Here is a 25,968-nt window from a genome sequence, read left to right on the forward strand (position 1 = left end):
CTAAAATAATTTGAGGTGAGCCATGCTAAACAAAATGACAAATTGCACGGCCCTCACTTAAGTAAGTTTGGTTTAATCCTTAAAATTCGAGGCGTGCCACTTAGTGAAATTTTCATGGCCCTCGCAAAGTTGCAAATGCAAAATTGCTTTAGGTGCGTTAGTTTAATAATTTACCTTCCTAAATTCGGGTGCGCATTTATGTGACCCAAATCTAAATCTTAACAATGTTACATAAAATGTGTTGCGGACTGCGGGTGTATTTATGCGACGCGGTTCAAAACATGTTTTATGTGACGTTGGACTTTTCCTTAATATTAATTGAAAGAGGTTAAAGATAAAAATGCACATAGGATTAAAAGTGTTTAAAATCAGATAATTATGCCAATTATGACAGTTGAGCGACCGTGCTAGAACCATGAAATCCGGGAATGCCTAACACCTTCTCCCGAGTTAACAGAATTCCTTACCCGGATTTCTGGTTCACAGACTGTAATACAGAGTCAACATTTTCCACGATTCGGGATTTGAACCAGTGACTAGGGACACCATAAATTATCCCAAGTGGCGATTCTGAATTTTAATAAATATAATTCCGTATCGATTGTCACTTAAATTGGAAAAAACTCCCTTGTACCCTTTACGGCTGTAGTGAAAAGGAGGTGTGACAGCTCTGGCGACTTGCTGGGGACCGAACCCAGAATCTCTGGTTCAAGGTTCATAATTCGACTTAGATGAATTGTTATATTTGGCTTTATTTATTATCTGATTACATGTTTGGGCCTAATGTGCTAAATATTGCTTTTACTGCTTGGATACTATTTAAACTATATATAAACTTCTACGAAACCCTTCTCTTCTCATCTTCGGGGATGTGCTCGCTGGTCGAGGCTCCCTATTCTGTTAGTGTCATACCTTTAAATAAGAAAGAGGCTCGGATAAGTTACTAAGTCGGATGGCCTTTTTGTTCCCGGTATGTAGTCCCCTCATCGGCTCGAGTTGTCCGCTCGGGTACACAGTCTAGAACACATACCCAGGTTTTGAACCTAGAATAACTCAGCCTCATACCGGATCCCTAGTAGGAACGTTTGTTTGCATCATATGCATTTGACTTTGGAGACTCAACACAGGGGTTGGGTCTGTCTAGGGCCGGTGTACCCGAAATGAAAAGACCATCCTCATGCATCTTACTTGCTACTTGTGCATTCATTTTCTTCAGATTTGCATGTTGACCGACTCATAGAAGAAAAGTTGAAAAGGAAAATGTGGGGACTGAGAGCAATAATTATCTGCTTTTGAAAACCAATGTCCAAAACATACTGAAACTCTACCAAAATTTTGAGAAAAAAAAAGAGTTGGTTTTTGTTTTGTCAGAATTGCCCGAACTATGCTAGTTTGATTTTCGCCGGATGTGGGATACGTAAGCAACCCCATCGGGTCCAACTTCCCTTTTGCAAAAATAGCCCAAAAGAACAAAAAATTTTATTTTATTTTAAATAAGTATGGTAATGCCATTTTTGTCTAAACTAGCCGAATGTCCCCAAAAGAACGCCGGAAGTCTGCTTTAGCAAGAACAGCCACCTTTGGTCTCTTTTTTGAATTTTTGGCCGGTTAGCAAGCACAACCTTAAAATCTTTTCCCCGAAAGTGCTGAAAGGCCGTATTTGCAAACCCTGGTTTTATTTTTGAAATGACAATTTCAAAAATTAACATTTCTTGAGTCAAATGAGTCATGATTTTGCTTAATCACCCTAATAAATGTGCAGAATGAGCACGAGTCAAAATTTGCCAATAACAGTCATGAACAAGATCCCTTTGGAGCTGTATATGTGGTGGGAAGATCTGGGTAAATCAGGGCAAGATAAGGTCAATCTATACTTAGGAGGACTCACCGGGTTGTTGAAGATCAGGCCTAGAGGGGACATCACAAAGGTATTGGTTACATTTTGGGAGCCGACCCATAACGTTTTTCATTTCTCAAATTTTGAACTCACCCCAACTCTAGAAGAAATAGCCGGATATATCCGGCCTAGAGGGGACATCATAAATGCATTGGTTACATTCTGGGATCCGACCCACAACGTTTTTCATTTCTCAAAATTTGAACTCACCCCAACTCTGGAAGAAATAGCCGGATATATTCGGAGTGCTGAAGTTCCTTGGAGACATAAGTATATGGTTGCTCCAAGAGTCGTCGCTATGCACAAATTCCTAGATTCCTTAAAGATAAGCAGTGGGGTCCATAACCCAGATTTGGCCGCAGGATTTTCCACTACGCAGTTTATATACCAAAGATACGGTCACATAGGAGGGTTTAACAATCCAGAAAACAAAATTTGTAGCAAAAGGAACCGCCTTAAATGGGAAGAACACATGTGTTTTGCTTTTATGGTGGTCTTCTTGGGACTTCTGGTGTTTCCTAGGAAAGATGGAAATATCGACATACGAATAGCTGGGGTTGTCAGCACTTTGCTTACTCATGCCAAAAGCACCCTCCCACCCATGATAGTAGCTGAAATCTTCCGCGCTCTCACAGCTTGCAAAGCCGGAGGAGACAGTTATGAGGGTTGCAACTTGTTGCTGCAGATGTGGATGATTGAACATCTATGCCATCGTCCTCAATTCCTGAGTTATGGGTCGACAGAGAAAAACTGCATAGAGGAATTTTATATGAGGGTTGATGGGATCAGCTTTCCAGAAGGGGTTATAGAATGGGTATCATATCTCTGTTCCATCAGTGCAAATCAAATAGAGTGGACGTTTGGGTGGCTTCCCCTAGATGAGATCATATACATGCCAGCTACCGAGACTCATTTCCTTTTGATGGGTCTCAGGAGTATCCAGCCTTATGCCCCATACCGGGTTTTGAGATAATTAGGGAGATATCAAATGGTTCCCAGGGATGAAGACATTAGTCGCCATATGGTCAAGACTGGTCTTGATGGTCAGTTTTATGAAGAAGTAGTCCGCCAAATTTGGAGAGAATGTCAGTATTTGACGGCGAACACTCGAGTGCGTGATCTGTCTAGAGGTGAAGTTGCACCAGGATAACTTGCCTTGTATAAAAGGGAAGTTAAGTTTGGAAGGCCGGCCAAAATACCCCATCTTCAAGAATTTGTCGGAGCATCACAAGAGCAATGGGATTGGCTGGCCAAAGAAAATGATTACAGAGCCACCATAGGCAAGCTAGAATAGCGAGTCATGGACCTTCAGTTTGAGAATGGTTTGCAAACCGCCGCGGATGAAGGCGAGAAGAAAAAGCTAACTCAGGAAAATAATGCCCTCAAAGCCCAAATTCAGAAAATGAGAACGGCTGCTAGAAACCCGGAAAGAAGCTGAGCGGATGAAAGGCTTATAAGTAGTCTAAAAAAGAAAGCCCTTAAGTGTCAAGATGATTTGGAAAATTCCGAGGCCAACCTAGCCAAAGTCCGGGCACAATGGGCAAAGGAGGCGGAAGAGCGGGCAAAGTTTGTGCAACAAATGAAAAGAAAGTATGAAGGGACAATCACTAGCCTGAAGAGAAAAAATGACTACCCTCGAGAATGAGGCAGCCAAGCAGGCCAAGGACTTTAAAGCTGATAGGGAACACTGCTATAATTTGATGGCTCAGATGGAGGACAAAATGCAACAGTTGCAAAATCAACATCTTCACGACACTCAGGTGTAAGAAGCCTGGAATCAACAGGTCGGGCGTCTGCTTCAGGAAAAGGGTAGAATCCGAGAGCGGGTTAAAGTCATCGCCGACTACATTGTTGTGAAATGCCAATCATGTGAGGATATGACTCGCACCACTTTCTTCGCAGCAATGATGACGTTTGTCCGACAGATAATGAGTGACTTGGAGAGGCTTCAAAGGGATCTTGCATATAGGCCCGTGGCGAGACAGAATGATGTCCCGTGGGCCCCAAGAGGATTTGAGGCATTAATGTATTCGTGATTTTTTTAACTTGAGTCTGTATTTTCTTTCTGTTAGTTTCTTTTGAGTCTGTTAGTCTTTGAGTCGTTATAATCAAAATATTTGCTTTTTGATAATCTCAAAAATGTATTATTACTTATTTTTACACTTATACCCCAGAACTATGCTCGGTCTGATTCATGCGGGGTCATGATACGTAGGCAATCTCCATAGGATTCGACCATAACCAAAATAAAAGAGAAAGAAAATAAGAAACCGTGAGAACGAAACAAAATAAGAAAGGAAAATGAGAGAATAAAAAAAAAGAGAAGTCAAACAAAGAAAGGCAAGAAAGAAAAAAAGAAGAGAAAAAGGGAAGTTGCACATGGAAATAAGGAAAAGCCGGGATGACACAAGCAATCGAGAAAATACATGATACCAGGTCCAAAGGCGAATTGATCATGTCTAACCAAGAACTTGATGCGAGTAGCATCGATCCTTCAAGACAGGTGGAAGAATTAGATGTTAATTTGATGAAAGAAGAGATGTATAAGTTGAAGCAGCAAATGGCCGAAATGTACCAGGCCTGGGCAAAAGGGCAACCACCACCAGCTCACCCCGCCAACCCTGCTTTCATCCCTCCATTGACTCAAACCCAGGAACATCTTACTGTTGATTCATCTACAGGATTTCCTATTTACCATCACTACCAAGGCACCACCTCCCAAACCCCGTAAGCTCCACCACCCATACCAGTTCCATATCCTCCTCCCCCAATCATTCCTGTCTTCGTAGCATCCCCATATGCTACACTATACCAATCTTCTAGTGAGCCTATGTTCCAAGCCCAGGATAACCAATACTAACCCCTAGAGCCCACTTTCAAAGCTTCAGAAGTTTATACTCCTCTTTTTGATCTCCCTGCAGAAGCTGAAAATCCATCCAAAAATCTCGAGCAGGAGGAGATGTTCAGAAAAGTAAAAAGATTAGAACAATCATTCAGAGACATGCGGGGGTTAGGAGGTCAAGTAAGTGTGGCTTACAAAGACCTGTGTCTGTTTCCAAATGTGCAATTACCGGTAGGGTTTAAGATGCCCAAGTTTGATTTGTACGATGGGCACGGTGATCCAGTAGTACACTTGAGAGGTTTTTATAGCAAGATGAGTGGAGCTAGAGGAAACGATGAATTGCTGATGGCATATTTTAGTCAAAGCCTAGGTGGGTCGGTGCTAGAGTGGTACACCCGGTAGGATCACGAAAGGTGGTATACATGGGATGATCTGGCGCAAGCATTTGCTTGCCACTTCAAATACAATATTGAGATCATTCCAGATCGACTGTCCTTGATAAAACTGGAGAAAAAGAACAGTGAAAGTTTTAGAGAGTATGGTTTCTGATGGAGAGAGAGCAGGCAACAAGAGTAGACCCTCCAATAAAAGAAAGTGAGATGGTGGATTATTTCCTACAGGCCTTAGAACCTACTTACTATGGCCATCTGGTCTCAGCTATAGGAAAATCCTTCAATGAAGTAGTGAAGATGGGAGGTATGGTAGAAGAGGGGCTCAAGTCGAATAAAATCATGAGCTATTCGGCTATTAAGGCGACCACTCAGGCTATTCAGGGTAGTACAGGAGCAATTGGGAAAAAGAAGAGAGTGGACGTAGCAATGGTCGATTCAGGAACTTGGTTCGGACCCATAGACTTATCTCACCACTATAATCAGCCTCGACCCCAACACCAAAGTTACCCTTATAGCCCATATAATCCAGCCCAACACTACTACCCCTCACCGGAACCTCATTTTTCTGTCCACCATGCCCAAACATACAACCAACCTCCCACACACGCGCAATGGCGTGCGCCCATTCCCCAAAACACATATCCACCCCCACGAGCCTACCGAAACCCTCCTAGACTAAGTTTTCGGCCTAATCAAGCATTTAAGGATGAAAGGTTGCAGAAAAAGGAAACCTTTACTCCATTGGGAGAGTCATATACTAGTTTATTCCACAGGCTAAGACAATTGGACATGTTGATGCCGATACAGTGCAAATTGCCAAATCCTCCCCCGAAAAATCTTGATTATTCTATAAGCTATGAGTATTGTTCTGGTACTCCAGGTCATGACACGAAGAAGTGTTGGCACTTAAAAAGTGCTATCTAGGAGCCTATTGATACCAATCGAATTGAAATTCAAGCTCTCGAGCTGCCCAATATCAACCGGAATCTGATGCCAGCCTAAATGATTGAAATAGTGCATGAGGAGGAAAATATGATTGAAATAGTACATGAGGGAGGAGAGCCCAGAAAGTCATCATAGACCGTCATGATGATTCGGTCCAGTGGGGTCAAGACAGTTGAACAATCAACAAGTGAGAAATCAGTGCTCAAGTCAAGCAAAAGGAGTAGTGAATCATCAGTAATAGTTAAGAAGGGGTCTTCGAGTGATGTTGCAGCAAAGAAAGAAAGGATGAAAGTGGTTGTGCCAGGAGTGGCAAGCAAACCTGTCATAATCGTGGAGGGCGCCCACGCAGATCATGTCATTATCAAGCCGGTAACACAGTTACCAATAGTCAATAGCAGGGCTATTTCATGGAATTACGAACGGGTGACCGTGACTTACAAAGGGAAAGAAATCAAAGAAGATGTTTGCGAAACCCAGGGTTTGACTCGCTCGGGAAGATGTTTTGCCCCCAAGGAGTTGAGAAAATCTAAGATCTCTAAAGATAACCCAGTGCTGGTAAAGAAAGTTGTATTTGAAGAAGAGGCAGAGGAATTCTTGAGGAAGATGAAGGCATAGGACTATTCTATCGTGGAACAATTAAGGAAGACGCATGCTCAAATTTCACTATTGTCATTGTTAATCCACTCAGACGAGCACTGTCAAGCTTTAATGAAAATATTGAATGAGGCTCACGTTCCCGATAAAATCACCGTGAACCATCTAGAAAAAATAGCCAATAAAATCTTTGAAGTGAATAGAGGCACTTTTTCCGATGATGAATTGCCCTAGAGGGTACTGAGCATAACAGAGCCCTTTACCTTACGGTGAAATGTGAGAACTCTGTGGTTACCCGGGTTTTGGTCGATAATGGTTCCAGTACAAATATTTTCCCTCTCTCCACTCTGAGTAAGTTTAAAGTGGAAGATGAGAAGATTCATAAGAACAGTATCTGTGTCAGGGGATTTGATGGCAGAGGCAAAGATTCAGTTGGGGATATAATGCTAGAGCTGATGATAGGGCCAGTTGAGTTCACAATGGAATTTCAGGTGCTAGATGTAGATGTTTCCTGCAATTTGCTATTAGGTCGATCGTGGATTCATGCCGCTAAAGCAGTGCCATCAACACTACACCAGGTGGTCAAATTTGAATGGGATAGACAGGAAATAGTTGTGCATGGTGATGAGAGTTTATGCGCTCACAGCGATGCCATTGTACCGTTCATTGAAAATCGTCAAATTCTAGTCTTGAAATGCTGGATGTTGGCCTGTATGTGAGCTGGCTTATACAAATGCAGTTTTGAAGTGCTAAATTTGCTTACAGAATTAACAGTTGACATTTGATCTGAGTTTTAGCATTTAAAAGGAAAGCTAATGTGTAGTTTGTGTTTTCAGTAATTATGACTATGTAGTTAGTGTTTTCGATGATTCTTCAGGTTCTAATATGTAAAAGAGTATCATGTGAATGTGGTTAAGCTTGACAGATGGTTTGAAGTAATTATTGTTTTAAGGTTAATTAATATTCCAACAGCTAGTTACTGGTGAATCGGATTCTTCGGCAATTTGAGGACAACTTTCCCAGCTTTGTTGAAATTCTTTTCCCTCACAGTACTTAGATTTAATTTGAGACTTAAAAATCTGAAGTTGCATACAGCTTAATTGTCAAAATGGAGCTTTGTTTTTTGTGTTTTAAAATCAGTGGAATGTCTTGTTAATAACTGATTCCTCTATGATTATTCAAGTGCAATTTGGGCTTCTTAGGGATTTGATCCTGAGGTCTGGGTCTCTCAGCTACAACACACCCATGATTTGGGCCTGCTATGGAGGTCCAGCGTATCACTCTGAAGTCATTTGCGTTTATTGGGTTTTCTATGGGTTATTGGGCTCAAGCTTAAAATGGAAATAGTTATTTGCGTACATATATTGTTTTAGAAGTTAGAACTCTAACATTTCTTGAATTCCTCTAGTCTCTTTCCTTTAATAAATTTAGAATCTTCACAAATAAATTGAGGTGAGCCATAAGTAGATAACTTAAAATAATGTATGACCCTCATGAATTAGTTTAGAAAACCTTAAGCTAAAATAATTTGAGGTGCGCCGTGCTAAACAAAATGACAAATTGCATGGCCCTCACTTAAGTAAGTTTGGTTTAATCCTTAGAATTCGAGGCGTTCCACTTAGTGAAATTTTCATGGCACTCGCAAAGTTGCAAACGCAAAATTGCTTTAGGTGCGTTAGTTTAATAATTTACCTTCCTAAATTTGGGTGTGCATTTATGTTACCAAAATCTTAATCCTAACAATGTTATATAAAATGTGTTGCGGACTGCGAGTGCATTTATGCGACGCGGTTCAAAACGTGTTTTATGTGACGTTGGACTTTTCCTTAATATTAATTGAAAGAGGTTAAAGCTAAAAATGCACATAGATTTAAAAGTGTTTAGAATCAGATAATTAGTCCAATGATGACAGATGAGCGACCGTGCTAGAACCACGGAACCCGGGAATGTCTAACACCTTCTCCCGGGTTAACAGAATTCCTTACCCGGATTTTTGGTTCGCGGACTAGAATAGAGAGTCAACCTTTTCCTCGATTCGGGATTTGAACCAATGACTTGGGACACCATAAATTATCCCAAGTGACGACTCTGAATTTTAATAAATATAATTCAGTTTCGATTGTCACTTAAATTGGAAAAAACTCTCTTGTACCCTTTACGGTTGTAGTGAAAAGGAGGTGTGACTGCTCTGGCGACTATGCTGGGGACCGAACCCAGAATCTCTGGTTCAGGGATCATAATTCGAGCTTAGATGAATTGTTATATTTGGATTTTTTTTATCTGATTACATGTTTGGGCCTAATGTGCTAAATATTGCTTTTACCGCTTTGATACTATTTAAACTATATATAAACTGCTACGAAACCCTTCTCTTCTCATCTTCGGGGATGTGCTCGCTGGTCGAGACTCCCTATTCTGTTAGTGTCATACCTTGAAATAAGAAAGAGGCTCGGACAAGTTACTAAGCCGGATGGCCTTTTGGTTCCCGGTATGTAGTCCCCTCCTCGGCTCGAGTTGTCCGCTCGGGTACATAGTCTAGAACACATACCCAAGTTTTGAACCTAGAATAACTCAGCCTCATACCGGATCACTAGTAGGAATGTTTGTTTGCATCGTGTGCATTTAACTTTGGAGAGTCAACATAGGGGTTGGGTCTATCTAGGACAGGTGTACCCGAAATGAAAAGACCATCCTGATGCATCTTACTTGCTACTTGTGCATTCATTTGCTTCGGATTTTCATGTTGACCGGCTCATAGACGAAAAGTTGAAAAGGAAAATGTGGGGACTGAGAGAGATAATTATCTGTTTTTGAAAACCAATGTCCAAAACATACCGAAACTCTTCCAAAAGTTTGAAAACAAAGTAGAGAATTTTTGTGAAAAAGAAGAAAAAAAGAGTTGGTTTTTGTTTTGTCAAAATTGCCCGAACTACGCCAGCTTGATTTTTGTCGGATGTGGGATACGTAGGCAACCCCCAATGGGTCCAACTTCCCTTTTGCAAAAATAGCCCAAAAGAACAAAAAAATTTATTTTATTTTAAATAAGTAGGGTGATGCCATTTTTGTCTAAAATAGCCGAATGTCCCCAAAAGAAAGGTCGTATTTGCAAATTTTGGTCTCTTTTTCGAAATTTTGGCCGGTTAGCAATCACAAACTTAAAATCTTCTCCCCGGAAGTGCTGAAAGGTCGTATTTGCAAAGTCGGATTTTATTTTTGAAATGACAATTTCAAAAATTAACTTTTCTTGAGTCAAATGAGTTATGATTTTGCTTAATCACTGTGCAGAATGAGCACGAGTCAAAATTTGCCAATAACAGTCATGAATAACATCCCTTTGGAGCTGTATATGTGGTGGGAAGATCTGGGTAAATCGGGGCAAGATAAGGTCAATCTATACTTGGGAGGACTCACCGGGTTGTTGAAGATCAGGCCTAGTGGGGACATCACAAAGGTATTGGTTACATTCTGGGACCCGGCCCATAACGTTTTTCATATCTTTGATTTTGAACTCACCCCAACTCTAGAAGAAACAACCGAATATATCAGGACGAGAGGGGATATCATAAATGCATTGGTTACATTCTAGGATCCGGCCCACAACGTTTTTAATTTCTCAAATTTTGAACTCACCCCAACTCCTAAAGAAATAGTCGGATATATTAGGAGTGCTAAAGTTCCTCTGAGACTCAAGTATCTGGTTGCTCCAAGAGTCGTCGCTGTGCACAGATTCCTAGATTCCTTAAAGATAAGCAGGGGAGTCCATAACCTAGATTTGGCCGCAGGATTTTCCACTCTGCAGTTTATACACCAAAGATATGGTCACATATGAGGGTTTAACAATCCAGAAAACAAAATTTGTAGCAAAGTGAACTGCCTCAAATGGGAAGAACACATGTGTTTTGCTTTTATGGTGGTCTTCTTAAGATTTCTGGTGTTTCCTAGGAAAGATTGAAATATCGACATACGAATAGCTGGGGTTGTCAACACTTTGCTTACTCAGGCCAAACGCACCCTCGCACCCATGATAGTAGCTGAAAGCTTCCGCGCTCTCACAGCTTGCAAAGCCGGAGAAGACATTTATGAGGGGTGCAAGTTGTTGCTGCAGATATGGATGATTGAACATCTATTCCATCGTCCTCAATTCCTGAGTTATGGGTCGATAGAGAAAAATTGCATCGAGGAATTTTATACGAGGGTTGATGGGATCAGCTTTCCAGTAGGGGTTATAGAATGGGTATCACATCTCTATTCCATCAGTAAAAATCAAATAGAGTGGACGTTGGGGTGGCTTCCCCTAGATGAGATCATATACATGCCAGCTACCGGGCCTCATTTCCTTTTGGTGGGTCTCAGGAGTATCCAGCCTTATGCCCATTACCGGGTTTTGAGACAATTAGGGAGATATTAAATGGTTCCCAGGGATGAAGACACTAGTCGCCATGTGGTCGAGACTGGTCCTGATGGTCAGTTTCATGAAGCAGCAGTCCGCCAAATTTGGAGCGAATGTCAGTCGAACACTCGAGTGCATGATCTACCTAGAGGTGAAGTTGCACCAGGAAATCTTTCCTGGTATAAAAGGGAAGTTGAGTTTGGAAAGTTGGCCAAAAGACCCCATCTTCAAGAATTTGTCGGAGCATCACAAGAGCAATGAGATTGGCTGGCCAAAGAAAATGAGTACAGAGCCACCATAGGTAGGATAGAAAAGCGAGTCATGGACCTTCAGTTTGAGAATGGTTTGCAAACTGCCGCGGATGAAGGCGAGAAGAAAAAGCTAATTCAGGAAAATGAAGCCCTCAAAGCCCAAATTCAGAAAATGAGAACGGCTGCTAGAAACCCGGAAAGAAGCCGAGCAGATGAAAGGCTTATAAGCAGTCTAAAAAAGAAAGCCCTTGAGTGTCAAGATGATCTGAAAAAGTCTAAGGCCAACCTAGCCAAAGTCCGGGCACAATGGGTAAAGGAGGTGGAAGAGCGGGCAAAGTTTTTGCAACAAATGAAAAGAAAGTATGAAGGGACAATCACTAGCCTGAAAAGAAAAAATGACTACCCTCATGAATGAGGCAGCCAAGCAGGCCAAGGACTTTAAAGCTGATAGGGAACACTGCTATAATTTGATGGCTCAGATGGAGGACGAAATGCAAAAGTTGCAAAATCAACATCTTCACGACACTCAGGTGTTAGAAGCCCGGAATCAACAGGTCGAGCGTCTACTTCAGGAAAAGGGTAGAATCTGAGAGAGGGTCAAAGTCATCGCCGACTACATTGTTGTGAAATGCCAATCATGTGAGGTTATGACTCACACCACTTTCTTCGCGGCAGTGATGACGTTTGTCCGACAGATAATGAGTGACTTGGAGAGGCTTCAAAGGGATCTTGCATATAGTCATGTGGCGAGACCGAATGATGTCCCGCGGGCCCCAAGAGCATTTGAGGCATTAATGTATTCGTGATTTTTTTTACTTTAGTCTGTATTTTATTTCAATTAGTTTTTTTTGAGTCTGTTAGTCTTTGAGTCGTTATAATCAAAGTATTTGCTTTTTGAAAATCCCAAAGGGAAGTTGCACATGAAAATAAGGAAAAGTCGGGATGACACAAGCAATCGAGAAAATACATGATAGAAATGATTAATTACTTAGGTGCATTGCACTCCACAAATATGCGGTTACCAATCTATTAATCTCTAATCACTAACGAGTTTGTTGTTGATGCTCTAGAACTAAGGTAGGTGGTTAGTTTGTTGAGCATTCTGGCAACCCATCCATACAACACCAGGTCCAAAGGCGAATTGATCATGTCTAACCAAGAACTTGATGCGAGTAGCATCGATCCTTCAAGAGAGGTGGAAAAATTGGATGTTAATTCGATGAAAGAAGAGATGTATAAGTGAAGTAGCAAATGGCCAAAATGTACCAGGCCTGGGCAAAAGGGCAACCACCACCAACTTACCCCGCCAACTCTGCTTTCATCCCGCCATTGACTCAAACCCATGAACATCTTACTGTTGATTCATCTACATGATTTCATATTTACCATCACTACCAAGGCACCACCTCCCAAACCCCGCAAGCTCCACCACCCAAACCAGTTCCATATCCTCCTCCCCCAATCATTCCTGTCTTCGTAACATCCCCATCTGCTACACTACACCAATCTTCCAGTGAGCCTGTGTTCCAAGCCCAAGATAACCAACACTACCCCCTAGAGCCCACTTTCAAAGCTTCAGAAGTTTATACTCCTCATTTTGATCTCCTTGCGGAAGCTGAAAACCCATCCAAAAATCTCGAACAGGAGGAGATGTTCAGAAAAATTAAAAGCTTAGAACAATCATTCAGAGACATGCGGGGGTTAGGAGGTCAAGTAAGTGTGGCTTACAAAGACCTGTGTTTGTTTCCAATTTTGCAATTACCGGTAGGGTTTATGATGCCCATGTTCGATTTGTACGATGGGCACGGTGATCTAGTAGCACACTTGAGAGGTTTTTTTAGCAAGATGAGGGGAGCTAGAGGAAAAAATGAATTGCTGATGGCATATTTCAGTCAAAGCCAAGTGTATCGGTGCTAGAGTGGTACACCCAGCAGGATCACGAAAGGTGATATACATGGGATGATATGGCGCAAGCATTCTCTTGTCACTTCCAATACAATATTGAGATCGTTCCAGATCGACTGTCCTTGACAAAACTAGAGAAAAAGAACAGTGAAAGTTTCAGAGAGTATGGTTTCCGATGGAGAGAGCAGGTAGCAAGAGTAGACCCTCCAATGAAAGAAAGTGAAATGGTGGATTATTTCCTACAGGCCTTAGAACCTACTTACTATGGCCATCTGGTCTCAGCTATAGGAAAATCCTTCAATGAAGTAGTGAAAATGGGAGGTATGGTAGAAGAGGGGCTCAAGTCGAATAAAATCATGAGCTATTCAGCTATTAAGGCGACCACTCAGGTTATTCAGGGCGGCACAGGAGGAATTGGGAAAAAGAAAAGAGAGGACGTAGCAATGGTTGATTCAGGAACTTGGTTCGGACCCATAGGCTCATCTCACCACTATATTCAGCCTCGACCCCAACACTAAAGTTACTCTTATAGCCCATATAATCCACCCCAACACTACTACCCCTACCAAAACTTCATTTTTTTGTCCACCATGCCCAAATATACAACCAAACTCCCACACACGCGCAATGGCGTGCGCCCATTCCCCAAAACACTTATCCACCCCCACGAGCCTACTAAAACCCTCCTGGACTAAGTTTCCGGCCTAATCAAGCATTTAAGGATGAAAAGTTGTAGAAAAAGAAAACCTTTACTCCATTGGGAGAGTCATATACTGGTTCATTCCACAGGCTAAGACAATTAGACATGCTGATACTGATACAGTCCAAATTGCCAAATCCTCCCCCGAAAAATCTTGATTATTCCGTAATCTATGAGTATTGTTCTGGTACTCCATGTCATGACACAGAGAAGTGCTGGCTCTTAAAAAGTGCTATCCAGGAGCTTATTGATACCAATCAGATTGAAGTTCAAGCTCTCGAGTCGCCCAATATCAACCAGAATCTGATGCCAGCCCATATGATTAAAATAGTGCATGAGGAGGCAAATATGATTGAAATAGTGCATGAGGGAGGGGAGCCCAAAAAGCCGTCACAGACCGTCATGATGATTCGGTCCAGTGGGGTCAAGACAGTTGAACAATCAACAAGTGAGAAATCAGTGCTCAAGTCAAGCGAAAGGAGTAGTGAACCATCCATAATAGTTAAGAAGGGGTCTTCGAGTGATGTTGTAGCAAAGTAAGAAAGGATGAAAGTGGTTGTGCCAGGAGTGGCAAACAAACCTGTCATAATCGTGGGGGCGCCCACGCAGATCATGTCATTATCAAACCGGTAACACAGTTACCAATAGTCAATAGCAGGGTTATTTCATGGAATTACGAACGGGTGACAGTGACTTACAAAGGGAAAGAAATCAAAGAAGATGTTTGCGAAACCCAGGGTTTGACTCGCTTGAGAAGATGTTTTGCCTCCGAGGAGTTGAGAAAACCTAAGATCTCCAAAGATAACCTAGTGCTGGTAAAGAAAGTTGTAATTAAAGAAGAGGCAGAGGAATTCTTGAGGAAGATGAAGGCGCAGGACTATTCTATCGTGGAAAAATTAAGGAAGACGCCTGCTCAAATTTCACTAGAGGGTACTGAGCATAACAGAGCCCTTTACCTTACGGCGAAATATGAGAACTCCGTGGTTACCCGGGTATTGGTCGATAATGGTTCCAGTGCGAACATCTGCCCTCTATACACTCTGAGTAACTTGAAAGTGGAAGATGAGAAGATTCATAAGAATAGTATCTGTGTCTGGGGAATTGATAGCGGAGGTAAAGATTCAGTTGGGGATATAATGCTAGAGCTGACGATAGGGCCAGTTGAGTTCACAATGGAATTTCATGTGCTAGATGTAGCTGTTTCCTACAATCTACTATTAGGTCGACCGTGGATTCACGCCGCTAAAGCAGTCCCATCAGCACTACACCAGATGGTCAAATTTGAATGGGATAGACAGGAAATAGTTGTGCATGGCGATGATAGTTTATGCGCTCACAGTGATGCCATTGTACCGTTCATTGAAATGGAAGATGATAAGTCACCATGGGTCTACCAGGTTTTTGACATGATGTTGGTAGAAAAAGTTCCAAAGGGGAAATACGTTCCATATCCGAAGATAATCGCCGTATTAGTCATGGTGGCCTATGAGATGTTGAAGAATGGTTTTGTACTTGGTAAAGGTTTGGGCTCATACTTGCAAGGCATCATATAGCCGGTGTATCTTCCTGAAAACTTGGGATCATTTGGTCTTGGATTCAAGCCCACTGCCGCAGACATAAGAAGAGCCAGAAAGTTAAAACAGAGGGTATGGTTCCTTCCAAATCCAGTCCCACGTCTCTCCAGATCATTTGTCAAGTCCGGTACCAGAAAATGACCGGTAACAACAATTCCCAGTCCTGTGATTGATCTTGAAAAGGAGTTAATTGAAGGATTTGAGAAGTTGTTCGACGGTGTGAACATGGTGGAAAGTAGTGAAGGTTCTAGCAACGCAGAAATTCAATTCGTCGGGCCAAAAACAAAGCTTAATAATTGGAAAGCCACTCCTCTGCCCACTCGAAAGGAGTCTTGGTAGTTTATTTTGATTTTCCTTCAGTTTGTCTGGGTTATTCCAGGGTTGTAATCCAGATTTATTTTTCCAGTCTATTTGAGTGTGCAAACCTTGTTATCTTTTATCATTCAATGAAATGCAATTTCCCTTTCTTCATCATTCCTGATAGTTTCCGTTTTGTTTTTCTTTTCTTTTCAGTACAGTTCTTTTTACACTGGTTCTAATGACATGGCATGCATGAGGAATCCTCAGCCCAATCTAAAAAATCAATATGATTCTGAAAATATAATTCAAGAAGTAGAGTGTGATGACCAATCAGAATATGATGAGGAAGAGGCCTTTGAAGAAATTAGTAAGGAATTAAATCACTTTGAATAAAAACCCAAACCTAACCTGAATAATACATAAGCCATCAATTTAGGGGACGCAGATAATATCAGAGAGACTAAAATAAGCGTCCACCTTGAACTAAAGATCAGGGAAGAGATGAATCAAAGCCCTGATTGAATACAAAGATATTTTTGCATGGTCATACGACGACATGCCAGGTTTTAGCACTTATTTAGTGGTCCACAAGTTACCCACTGACCTGACATTCCCAACCGTCAAGCAAAAATTGAGAAAGTTCAAAACTGATACGAGTTTGAAGATTAAGGAAGAAATCACTAAAAAGTTGGATGCAAAGGTCATTCGAGTCACATGATATCCCATTTGGTTAGCTAATGTTGTGCCAGTACCAAAGAAGGATGGCAAGATCAGAGTATGCATTGATTATCGCAATCTCAACAAAGCAAGTCCAAATGAAAATTTTCCACTACCCAACATCCACATTTTGATCGATAATTGCGCTAAGCGTGAGATTGGATCTTTTGTGGATTGCTATACAGGGTATCATCAGATTTTAATGGATGAAGAAGATACGGAAAATACAGCATTCATCACGCCATGGGGAACTTATTGTTACTGAGTAATGCCATTTGGTTTGAAAACCGCTGGGGCAACTTACATGAGGGAAATGACTATTGTGTTCCATGCTATGATACACAAAGAGATTGAGGTGTACGTAGATGATGTAATAATAAAGTCGAAGTAGCAGACCAACCACGTCGGAGATTTGAGGAAATTTTTCTAGAGGCTTTGTAGGTACAACCTCAAGCTTAACCCTGCCAAGTGCGCATTTGGTGTTCCATCCAGAACATTGATGGGATTCATAGTCAGTCATCGAGGCATTGAGTTGGACCCATCAAAGATCCAAGCTATCCAAGAATTGCCACCTCCGAGGAACAAGACTGAGGTGATGAGTCTGTTAGGGAGATTGAACTACATCGACAGGTTTATTGCTCAACTCATGACAACTTGTGAGCCTATTTTCAAGTTGCTGAATAAGGATGATGTGGTCAAGTGGACTGATGAGTGTCAAGAAGCATTTGATAAGATAAAAGGATACTTGTCAAACCCACCTGTGCTGGTTCCACCAGAACCAGGGAGACCTTTGATTCTTTACATGACAGTCTTGGAAAATTCATTTGGTTGTGTATTGGGTCAGTAAGACATCACTGGCAGGAAGGAAAAGGCCATTTACTATCTTAGCAAGAAGTTCACGGCTTATGAGGTTAAGTACACTCACTTGGAAAGGACATGTTGCACCCTAACTTGGGTAGCACAGAAATTGAAACATTATTTGTCATCCTACACTACTTACCTCATTTTGCACTTGGATCCGTTGAAGTATATCTTTCAAAATCCTATGCCCACAGGAAGACTTGCAAAGTGGTAGATTTTGCTCACGAAGTTTGACATCATCTATGTGACTCGGACCATTATTTGGCCAAGAACCCGATCGATGAAGAGTACGAGCCATTACGAACTTATTTTCCCGATGAAGAGGTGATATATATCGACGAACTGGAGCAGATTGAAAAACCGGGTTGGAAACTTTTCTTTGATGGGGCTGCCAACATGAAAGGAGTTGGAATAGGGGTTGTGCTTATTTTTGAAACAGAGCATCACTATCCTATTACGGCTCAGCTTCATTTCTATTGTACCAACAATATGGCTGAGTACGAGGCATGCATTTTGGGTTTAAGGCTAGCTACAGATATACATGTCCAGGAAGTCTTGGTCTTGGGAGACTCGGATCTTCTGGTGCACCAGATTTAAGGAGAATGGGAAACACGGGATTTAAAGCTCATACCATACCGATAATGTTTGCATGATCTTTGTCATGGTTTCAATCAGTAGAGTTCAGGAATAATCCAAGGGTCCATAATGAGGTGGCCGATGCTTTGGCTACCTTAGCATCAATGTTGCACCATCCAGACAAAGCTTATGTCGATCCTCTACATATTCAAGTCCGATATTAGCATGCTTACTGTAACATGGTGGAAGAAGAACTTGATGGTGAACCGTGGTTCCATGATACCAGGGAGTACATCAGAATGGGGGTATATCCGGCGCAAGCCATGAGGGATCAAAAGAGAACAATTTGACGGTTGGCAAGTGGATTTTTCTTAAGTGGAGAAGTTTTGTATAAAAGAACACCAGACCTTGGATTGTTAAGATACATAGATGCTAGACAAGCTATGACTGTCATGTCTGAAGTACATTCGGGAGTCTGTGGACCACATATAAGCGGATATGTGTTGGCGAAGAAAATTCTCCGAGTAGGTTATTATTGGCTCACCATGGAGCGAGATTGTATCAGTTTTGTGTGCAAATTTCATCAGTGCCAGATACACGGAGATTTGATTCATTCTCCACCATCGGAATTGCACACAATGTCAGCACCATGGCCCTTCGTTGCTTGGGGCATTGATGTCATTGGACCAATTGAGCCAGCAGCATCCAACGGGCAAAGGTTCATTCTGGTAGCCATTGATTATTTCACCAAGTGGATTAAGGCTAAAACTTTCAAGTCTGTAACCAAGAAAGTAGTGGTTGATTTTGTTCACTCAAATATCATCTGTCGATTTGGAATCCCAAAGGTGATCATCACGGATAATGGTGCTAATTTCAACAGTAATTTGATGAAAGTGGTATGTCAGTAGTTTAAGATTGCACATCGCAATTCCACCCCATATTGTCCCAAGGAGAATGGAGCAGTCGAGGCAGCCAACAAAAACATAAAGAAGATACTTCGGAAAATGATAGAAGGTTCCAGGCAATGGCATGAAAAATTACCATTTGCATTGCTGGTTTATCGCACTATTGTCCGTACTTCAGTAGGAGCAACTCCTTATTTGTTGGTATATGGCACTGAAGCAGTAATACTTGCAGAAGTTGAAATCCCATCCCTTCGGATTGTCGCTGAGGCTGAGATTGATGATGATGAGTGGGTCAAAACCCGTTTGGAGCTGTTGAGTTTGATTGATGAAAAAAGATTGGCAGCAGTGTGTCATGGCCAGTGATATCAAAAGAGAATGGCGAGAGCATACAACAAAAATGTGCGTTCCTGAAATTTTTAAGTGGGTCAGCAAGTATTAAAGCGCATCCTTCCACACAAGGCCGAAGCGAAGGGAACGTTCGCCCCAAATTGGCAAGGCCGTTCATTGTAACAAAAGTGTTGTCCAATGGTGCTTTGTATCTAACAGATATCGAAGGAAAATGTGTAGACATGGCTATCAATTCTGATGCAGTCAAGAGATATTATGTATGATTTCTTTGGTTCAATTGTTGATTGTTTGTACTTGGCATTGTTTCGAAAATTGGAATGACGAAGGCAATTTGTTCTGCTATCTAAACACTCTACCCTTTGTTTCCCCTTTTGAGCCTTATTTATTTTATTTCATACCCCTCTTTTGGAATCAATAACGAAAAAGAGAGAAAAGAAAGAAAAGAAAAAAAGAGAGAAAAGAAAAGAAGCGAAAAGAGAAAATACAAGAAAACAAAGAAATTCAGGTGTGAACTACGTTTGACCCGATTCCTGTGACGGATATGTAGGCAGCCTCACGGCTCGGTCATATCAAAATAAAAATCAAAAAAATCCCCAAGAAAGAAACTAGGGCAGAAGTTGTGATTGTGGTTAGAAATCAGATTCCAAAAAATGTAATTTTGAACCCACCTAAGTTGTTTTGAGCCTTTTTGATCCCCTTTTCTTTCCAAACATATCCAAGAGCCCGCATTATTATCCAAAGAAAGACCTCCCGATCAGTCTTAGAGAGATGCCAAGTCAAGCAAGTAAAGAGGATTCATATCAGGGGCAATACTCTGGTTTAAGCAAGAGAAATAAAAAAATGAGAGTCTTATTGGTGAAAACCCTCGTGGGCACCATGAGGCGACAAAAGCTGAGAGAAAGTAAAAATGGGAGAGTCTTATTGGTGAAACCTTCACGGGCACCGTGAGGCGACAAGAAATTGAGGAATGAATAAATGAGAGAGGTTTGTCGGTGAAAACCCTTCAGGGCACTGCAAGCCGAACAAGATCCATAAGTTGGCGGAAGGTAAAAATTGGGCTGTGGAGATCTTGGAGCACAAAGTAAAATAATTGGAAAAGCGATTGGTTAAATGGACTGGGTTGATTAATCCAAAATGCATACCATGATTATTGGTGGCAGTTACTCCATTTAGATAAGTTTCTTTTCTTCTCTCCAACAGTCATCTAAATTTGGATTTTCTTCTTTATTCTTAATTCTCAAAATTGTCACATTTCATTGCTGTTAATTTTACTCCTCTAAAGCTCTTCCAAGGTTAGCCTTGTTTCAATAAATAAGAAGGAATTTCAAAGTTTACTACAAGTTTCAAAATTGCACAAAGCAAAATGCGGCCAGGACATGGCACAGATAGTGTGACGAAAAGTGGGACATAGAGTGTAAGCAAAAGTTAAATTGGTGAAATGTTTCAGCAATGTCACAGGAGATGCAGATGTCAGAAATGAAAAACAGCGGTTGGGGTGTAGAGCACTCAGATCATCCAGGGTCTTGGGGTTAAGGATCAATCAGAAGGTTAAACGATTCTCGACCGGCTCAAGGCAGCCAGTCAAAGAAAAGCATGGCAATGGAAGAACCACCTTCAGCAAGAATGCCAAAATTAACCACCACATTTTAAACTGATAAGATTTTCTTTGATTTGAAACAGGGGCAAAAATTTTGTTTGTTTTGGAAAGACCCCTGTAAGGAAAACAAGTACCAAGCAGATTTGATCGCAAAATTATCAGGACCCTCCTAGATAATGGTACTTAGTTAAAATTCAATACAATTATAAATAACAAGATCTAGCATAAGTCTTACCCCGAAAGAAATGTAAGTTGGCTTTGAAGTTTCATTTTAGAATAGGATTCAATTCGACATTTCAGGACCCTCCTGAATAATGGGACCTAGCTTTAAGAGTTCCATTATATAACAAGATTTAGCGTAAGTTCTACTATAAGGGAGTATAATTAAGCCTTAAAATTGTCACTCTTAAGATAAAACTTGATTTCGATTTTCTGGACCCTCCTGGATAATGGCATGAGTTCTAAGACTGTCTTAAATAACAAGATTCAACAGAAATCATACCTTTATAAAATATAATGTAGCTTTGAAACAGGCATTTTACTAGAAGTTTTCAGGACCCTCTTGGATAATGGGATCTAACTTTCAAATTCTTATAGATATTTGGTAGCATGATTCAATTAACACTCACGGATATGCCCTGCTACCAAACTGGGGCAGAAAATTTTCTTTTGTTTTGTCTATTTTGTTGAAGTCAGGTGCCTATCTGAAGAACAGGGAAGAACAACACGTATGTTACGGATAAAAAGCAGTTCAGGATCAAGTAGTCAGGAGCCCACCTGGAGAACAAGAGAAAACAAATCAAGTTTCAAGGAAGATTGACCCAAGTCTCCCTGGAGGAACAAGGGAGACCAAGTCGAAGAAAAGCAGTTCAAGAAAAAGATGGACCAAGTTTCAGAAATCAGGCATCCACCTGGAGAACAAGGAAAAGCAGTTAAAGATTCAACAATCAGGCGTCCACTAGAGAACAAGGAAAAACAGTTAAAGATTCAGCAATCAGGCACCCACCTAGAGAGCAAGGGAATACAGTTCAAGTTTTGGCAATCAGGCGCCCACCTGGAGAACAAAGCAAATCAAGCATCAGTAATCAGGATCACACCCGGACAACAAAGCAAATCAAGCGTCGGTAATCAGGAGTCCACCCGGAGAACAAAGGCAACAATGGTCAAAAGAAGACAATTCAAGTTTCAAGGGGAAAACAATTCGAGTTTCATAGGAAGGGAAGAAGCACTTCAAGTTCAGCAATCAGGCATCCACCTGAAGAAAAGGGAAAGCATTTCAGATTACAATTCAAGTCGGCAACAAAGGAATCTCGCTTGGAGAATACAAGTCAAACAAACAGCAGAAACTGCAAGATCAAGCCTGAGAAGTATAGAATAGATCTTTGTAATGCATAGATCATAGTTTGGTCTAGTTTCTTTTATTTTGTCATGGTGTAATAAGGAGATTAGTAAGCAGCAGCAGCAACAGTGAAATCACAGCTTCATGGTAGTCCCGGCTACCGAAAACATTCCAAACTACATTGACCTGATTCCTTTATATCCAAGGATATGTAGGAAACTTTTGAAGCAGAGGTTCAGTCAAATCTTTCAAAAAATACTTCCCACGGAGTATTCAAACGGGCAAAAATCACTCGTACCCGCTCACTTTATCTTTGCACGAAAACTCTTCATGTTTCCGAGCAAAGAGGGGCATCTGTGAGCACGTGAATTTTGCCCTATACGTATTACTCCTTAAAAATTCAAAATAAAATAATTTTTTCTTTTGTTTGCAATTTTGTGGATTTTTTTGGTATTTTTCTTTCAATTGTTTTTGTCTGTGCACGTTTATTGAAAAAATACAAAAAATGTGTTGCATGTGCATTTAAAATTTGACTTTGTATTTTTAAGAATTAATTAGTAATTAAGTTTTTATAGAAAGAAAAAAGAAGAAAAAGAAAATCACAAAAATAGTTATTTCACACCTTTTAATTTTAATTTTTGAGTAGTTTTTTTTTAATTTATTAATTGTGGTGATTATTTAGGGTTAGTTAATATTTGTGATAAGTTAATTTGGTTTTATAACTTAATTTGGGATTTTAGTTTTAATTTTTTGAAAAAAAAGAAAAGAAAAGAATTAATTTTAAAACAAAAGAGAAGGAAAAAGAATTCGGAATTTTGGGCCAAATTCAAAACCCCAATTCAATTACCCCAAAAACCCACCGACCCAGGCATAAAACCCATGCAATAACCCGGTCCAAGAAGTCAGTCGCCCAAACCCTGAAAACGACGTAGTATTGGAGTGGAACTACGTCGTTTCATGACCAAAAGATCTCAACCGTTCATCTATATACATCCAAAGGTCAAAACGTTACTCTATTACCCATTTAACCTACCCCGACCCGCATTCCGTGCCCGACCCAGACCCAATAAACCAAAACGATCCTGTTTCCGTTAATGATTTAATCAGAGTTGTTGGATTCTAATCATCCAACGGCCCTAATTAAATTAATGATTTAATATACCTAAACCCCAAACCCCCTTACCCTCTCAGAACCCCCCCTCCTTCGTCTCTCATCTCTCTTCAGAGACCAGACTGTCTCGCCGCTCGCCGAAAATTGCCCATGGAGGCGGGCAACCACCAAACAATCCCAAAATTACACCCCAGAATCCCCTTCACCTCCTCATCCCAAATCCCCAAACTTTTTCCTTCGAATCATACCGAACTCGTCGAATCTTCGATCGAAGTTTGAACCTCAAACCCTAGTTTACCCAATCGACCCCAAACTAATACCTTATAACCCCCTCATGCCAATATATCACTGGTTTCCCTCGAATCTGGCTGAAACGTGTCGAATCTTAAATCCCAAATCCGGTTTCTAAAAGCCAAACCTAAACTCAAGACTGATGATGATTTTAGAACCGGTTTCATCACGAAATGGTGTTACTTACTTGTTTTGACAAAGAACAAGTGACTAACATTATTGGCGATGAAATCAGAAAGTCAGGGTACCAAGTTTTTCCAGTTTAATCGGTGAGTTTCCCTATATCATTTCATTTTATTTTAATGTATATTTCACCTCTGCCTATTCTTTTTCTCTTCTTTGAACAACTTAGTTAAGATTTGAATTATGTTTTATTTGAAATTGTTAATTGTCCATTTTGTTCTTCTTTAGTTCATTCCATGTTTGTGTATGTTGTTAATCATCCCTATAGCTAATTTTAGTTTTCGAACACTTCAAATGTTTGTTTTCTTCTGATTTTGGTAAAATAACTGAATTTGGGCATAGGTCAGTTGGATTGTTTGGGCCTTCAGGCCATTCTTGATCCCACTTCAAAGGCCTGATATGTTTTGGGTCAAGATTGACCCATATCCGTCTGGTTTCTTGAAAGTAGTTGACAGAAGTTTAAGGGGTAACGTAGGGGTAGTTTGAAGTGAATCTCACCTAATTTAGGATGCTTCTAATAAGTGGTTGGGTTTGAAAATGCACTACTGATTAAAGTAAAAGGCACTAAGCTAGTGTAGATAATTTAAAAATAGAAAAGTTGAATTGATAATGGGAATGGCACTAGTCGAATGCCTATTTAAGGACTAAAAAATACAAAGCTTGAAAAAAAAGAAGAAAAAACCCTGAAAATAAGAATAGAGAAGAGAACAAGAGAGAGAGAGAGAGAGACCTAAGAGATAAATTTAAAAAAAATGCAAACGGCTGCAATTTTCTTACTATTTCATTGATTTCTTTTTTTCGGATTTTCAATATGGAATTTGCTGAAACAATCTTTGATTCATTGAGGGTCTGAAATGGCTTGAATTTGTTTTTCTTTTGAAAAGTCTGGGTGAATTCTGCATTAAGGTCACTGTTTCATTGGTTTATGAGCTGATTTCATTGGGAATTTGGTTGAATCTGGGACTGTTCCTTGCTGCTGAATGTTGCTGAGTGCTCATTTCTATTTTCTTTCCAATTTCCAGGTACCTTCCTTAGCTTATGATTGAGGAATGATTGTTGGACATGTAATGTGATTGGAGTTTTGTTAAATGAAGGCTGCATTCAAAGTTGATTTCCCTATTTCTTTACTGTTTTCATATTCTGTACTTAGGCTTTGAATTATAGACATTAATTAGGCTCTCTTTTTCTGAAACTGTGTGTGTGAGAGTGACTTATAGAGTATTTCGTATGTGTATTGATAAGTGGACTATGGACTTCGATTATTTAGATTCATGTTTGATTTTGTATTCTGGGTCACATCTCATGTTAGTTTTCTGCTGAAAATCGTCAGATTCTAGTCTTGATTTCGCATGTGTATTGTTTTTTGGCTTTTACAAATGCAGTTTTGAAGTGCTAAATTTGCTTACAGAATTAACACTTGACATTTGATCTGAGTTTTAGCATTTAAAATGAAAGCTAATGTGTAGTTTGTGTTTTCAGTAATTATGACTATGTAGTTAGTGTTTTCGATGATTCTTCATGTTCTAATATGTAAAAGAGTATCATGTGAATGTGGTTAAGCTTGACATATGGTTTGAAGTAATTATTGTTTTAAGGTTAATTAATATTCCAACAGCTAGTTACTGATGAATCGGATTCTTCAACAATTTGAGGACAATTTTCCCAGCTTTGTTGAAATTCTTTTCCCTCACAGTACTTAGATTTAGTTTGAGACTTAAAAATCTGAAGTTGCATACAGCTTAATTGTCAAAATGGAGCTTTGTTTTTTGTGTTTTAAAATCAGTGGAATGTCTTGTTAATAACTCATTCCTCTATGATTATTCAAGTGCAATTTGGGCGCCTCAGGGATTCTATCCTGAGGGCCGCGTCTCTCAGCTACAACACACCCACGATTTGGGCCTGCTATGGAGGTCCAGCGTATCACTTTTGAAGTCATTTGCGTTTATTGGGTCTGCTATGGGTTATTGGGCTCAAGCTTAAAATGGAAATAGGCATTTGCGTACATATACTATTTTAGAAGTTATAACTTTAACATTTCTTGAATTCCTCTAGGCTCTTTCCTTTAATAAATTTAGAATCTTAACAAATAAATTGAGGTGAGTCATAATTAGATAACTTAAAATAATGTATGGCCCTCATGAATTAGTTTAGAAACACTTAAGCTAAAATAACTTGAGGTGCATCGTGCTAAATAAAATGACAAATTACGCGGCCCTCGCTTAATTAAGTTTTGTTTAATCCTTGGAATTC

At 40.4% G+C, this 25,968-nt stretch overlaps 1 protein-coding gene across 1 annotated transcript; it reads left to right on the forward strand.

The window, feature by feature from the left end:
* The first annotated feature begins 13,275 nt into the window (after nt 1-13,275).
* LOC138873806 (uncharacterized) lies at nt 13,276-15,469 on the forward strand. The gene is made up of 3 exons (XM_070152287.1): nt 13,276-13,679; nt 14,006-14,452; nt 14,575-15,469. Exons 1-3 carry the CDS (start codon nt 13,276-13,278, stop codon nt 15,467-15,469), a joined length of 1,746 nt encoding a protein of 581 aa, XP_070008388.1.
* Nucleotides 15,470-25,968: the final 10,499 nt, after the last annotated feature.

Source organism: Nicotiana sylvestris, chromosome 1, assembly GCF_000393655.2.
Source record: "Nicotiana sylvestris chromosome 1, ASM39365v2, whole genome shotgun sequence".
NCBI classification, from domain to species: Eukaryota; Viridiplantae; Streptophyta; class Magnoliopsida; order Solanales; family Solanaceae; genus Nicotiana; species Nicotiana sylvestris.

Bases quoted from the DNA above. Each gene is read 5' to 3' on its own strand.
- LOC138873806 (XM_070152287.1), top strand. From the start codon at position 13,276: ATGGCGCAAGCATTCTCTTGTCACTTCCAATACAATATTGAGATCGTT. The intron at 13,680-14,005 runs GTTCGGACCCAT...TTCATTCCACAG, and splicing joins ATGGTTGATTCAGGAACTTG to GCTAAGACAATTAGACATGC. The intron at 14,453-14,574 runs GTAAGAAAGGAT...AGTCAATAGCAG, and splicing joins TCGAGTGATGTTGTAGCAAA to GGTTATTTCATGGAATTACG.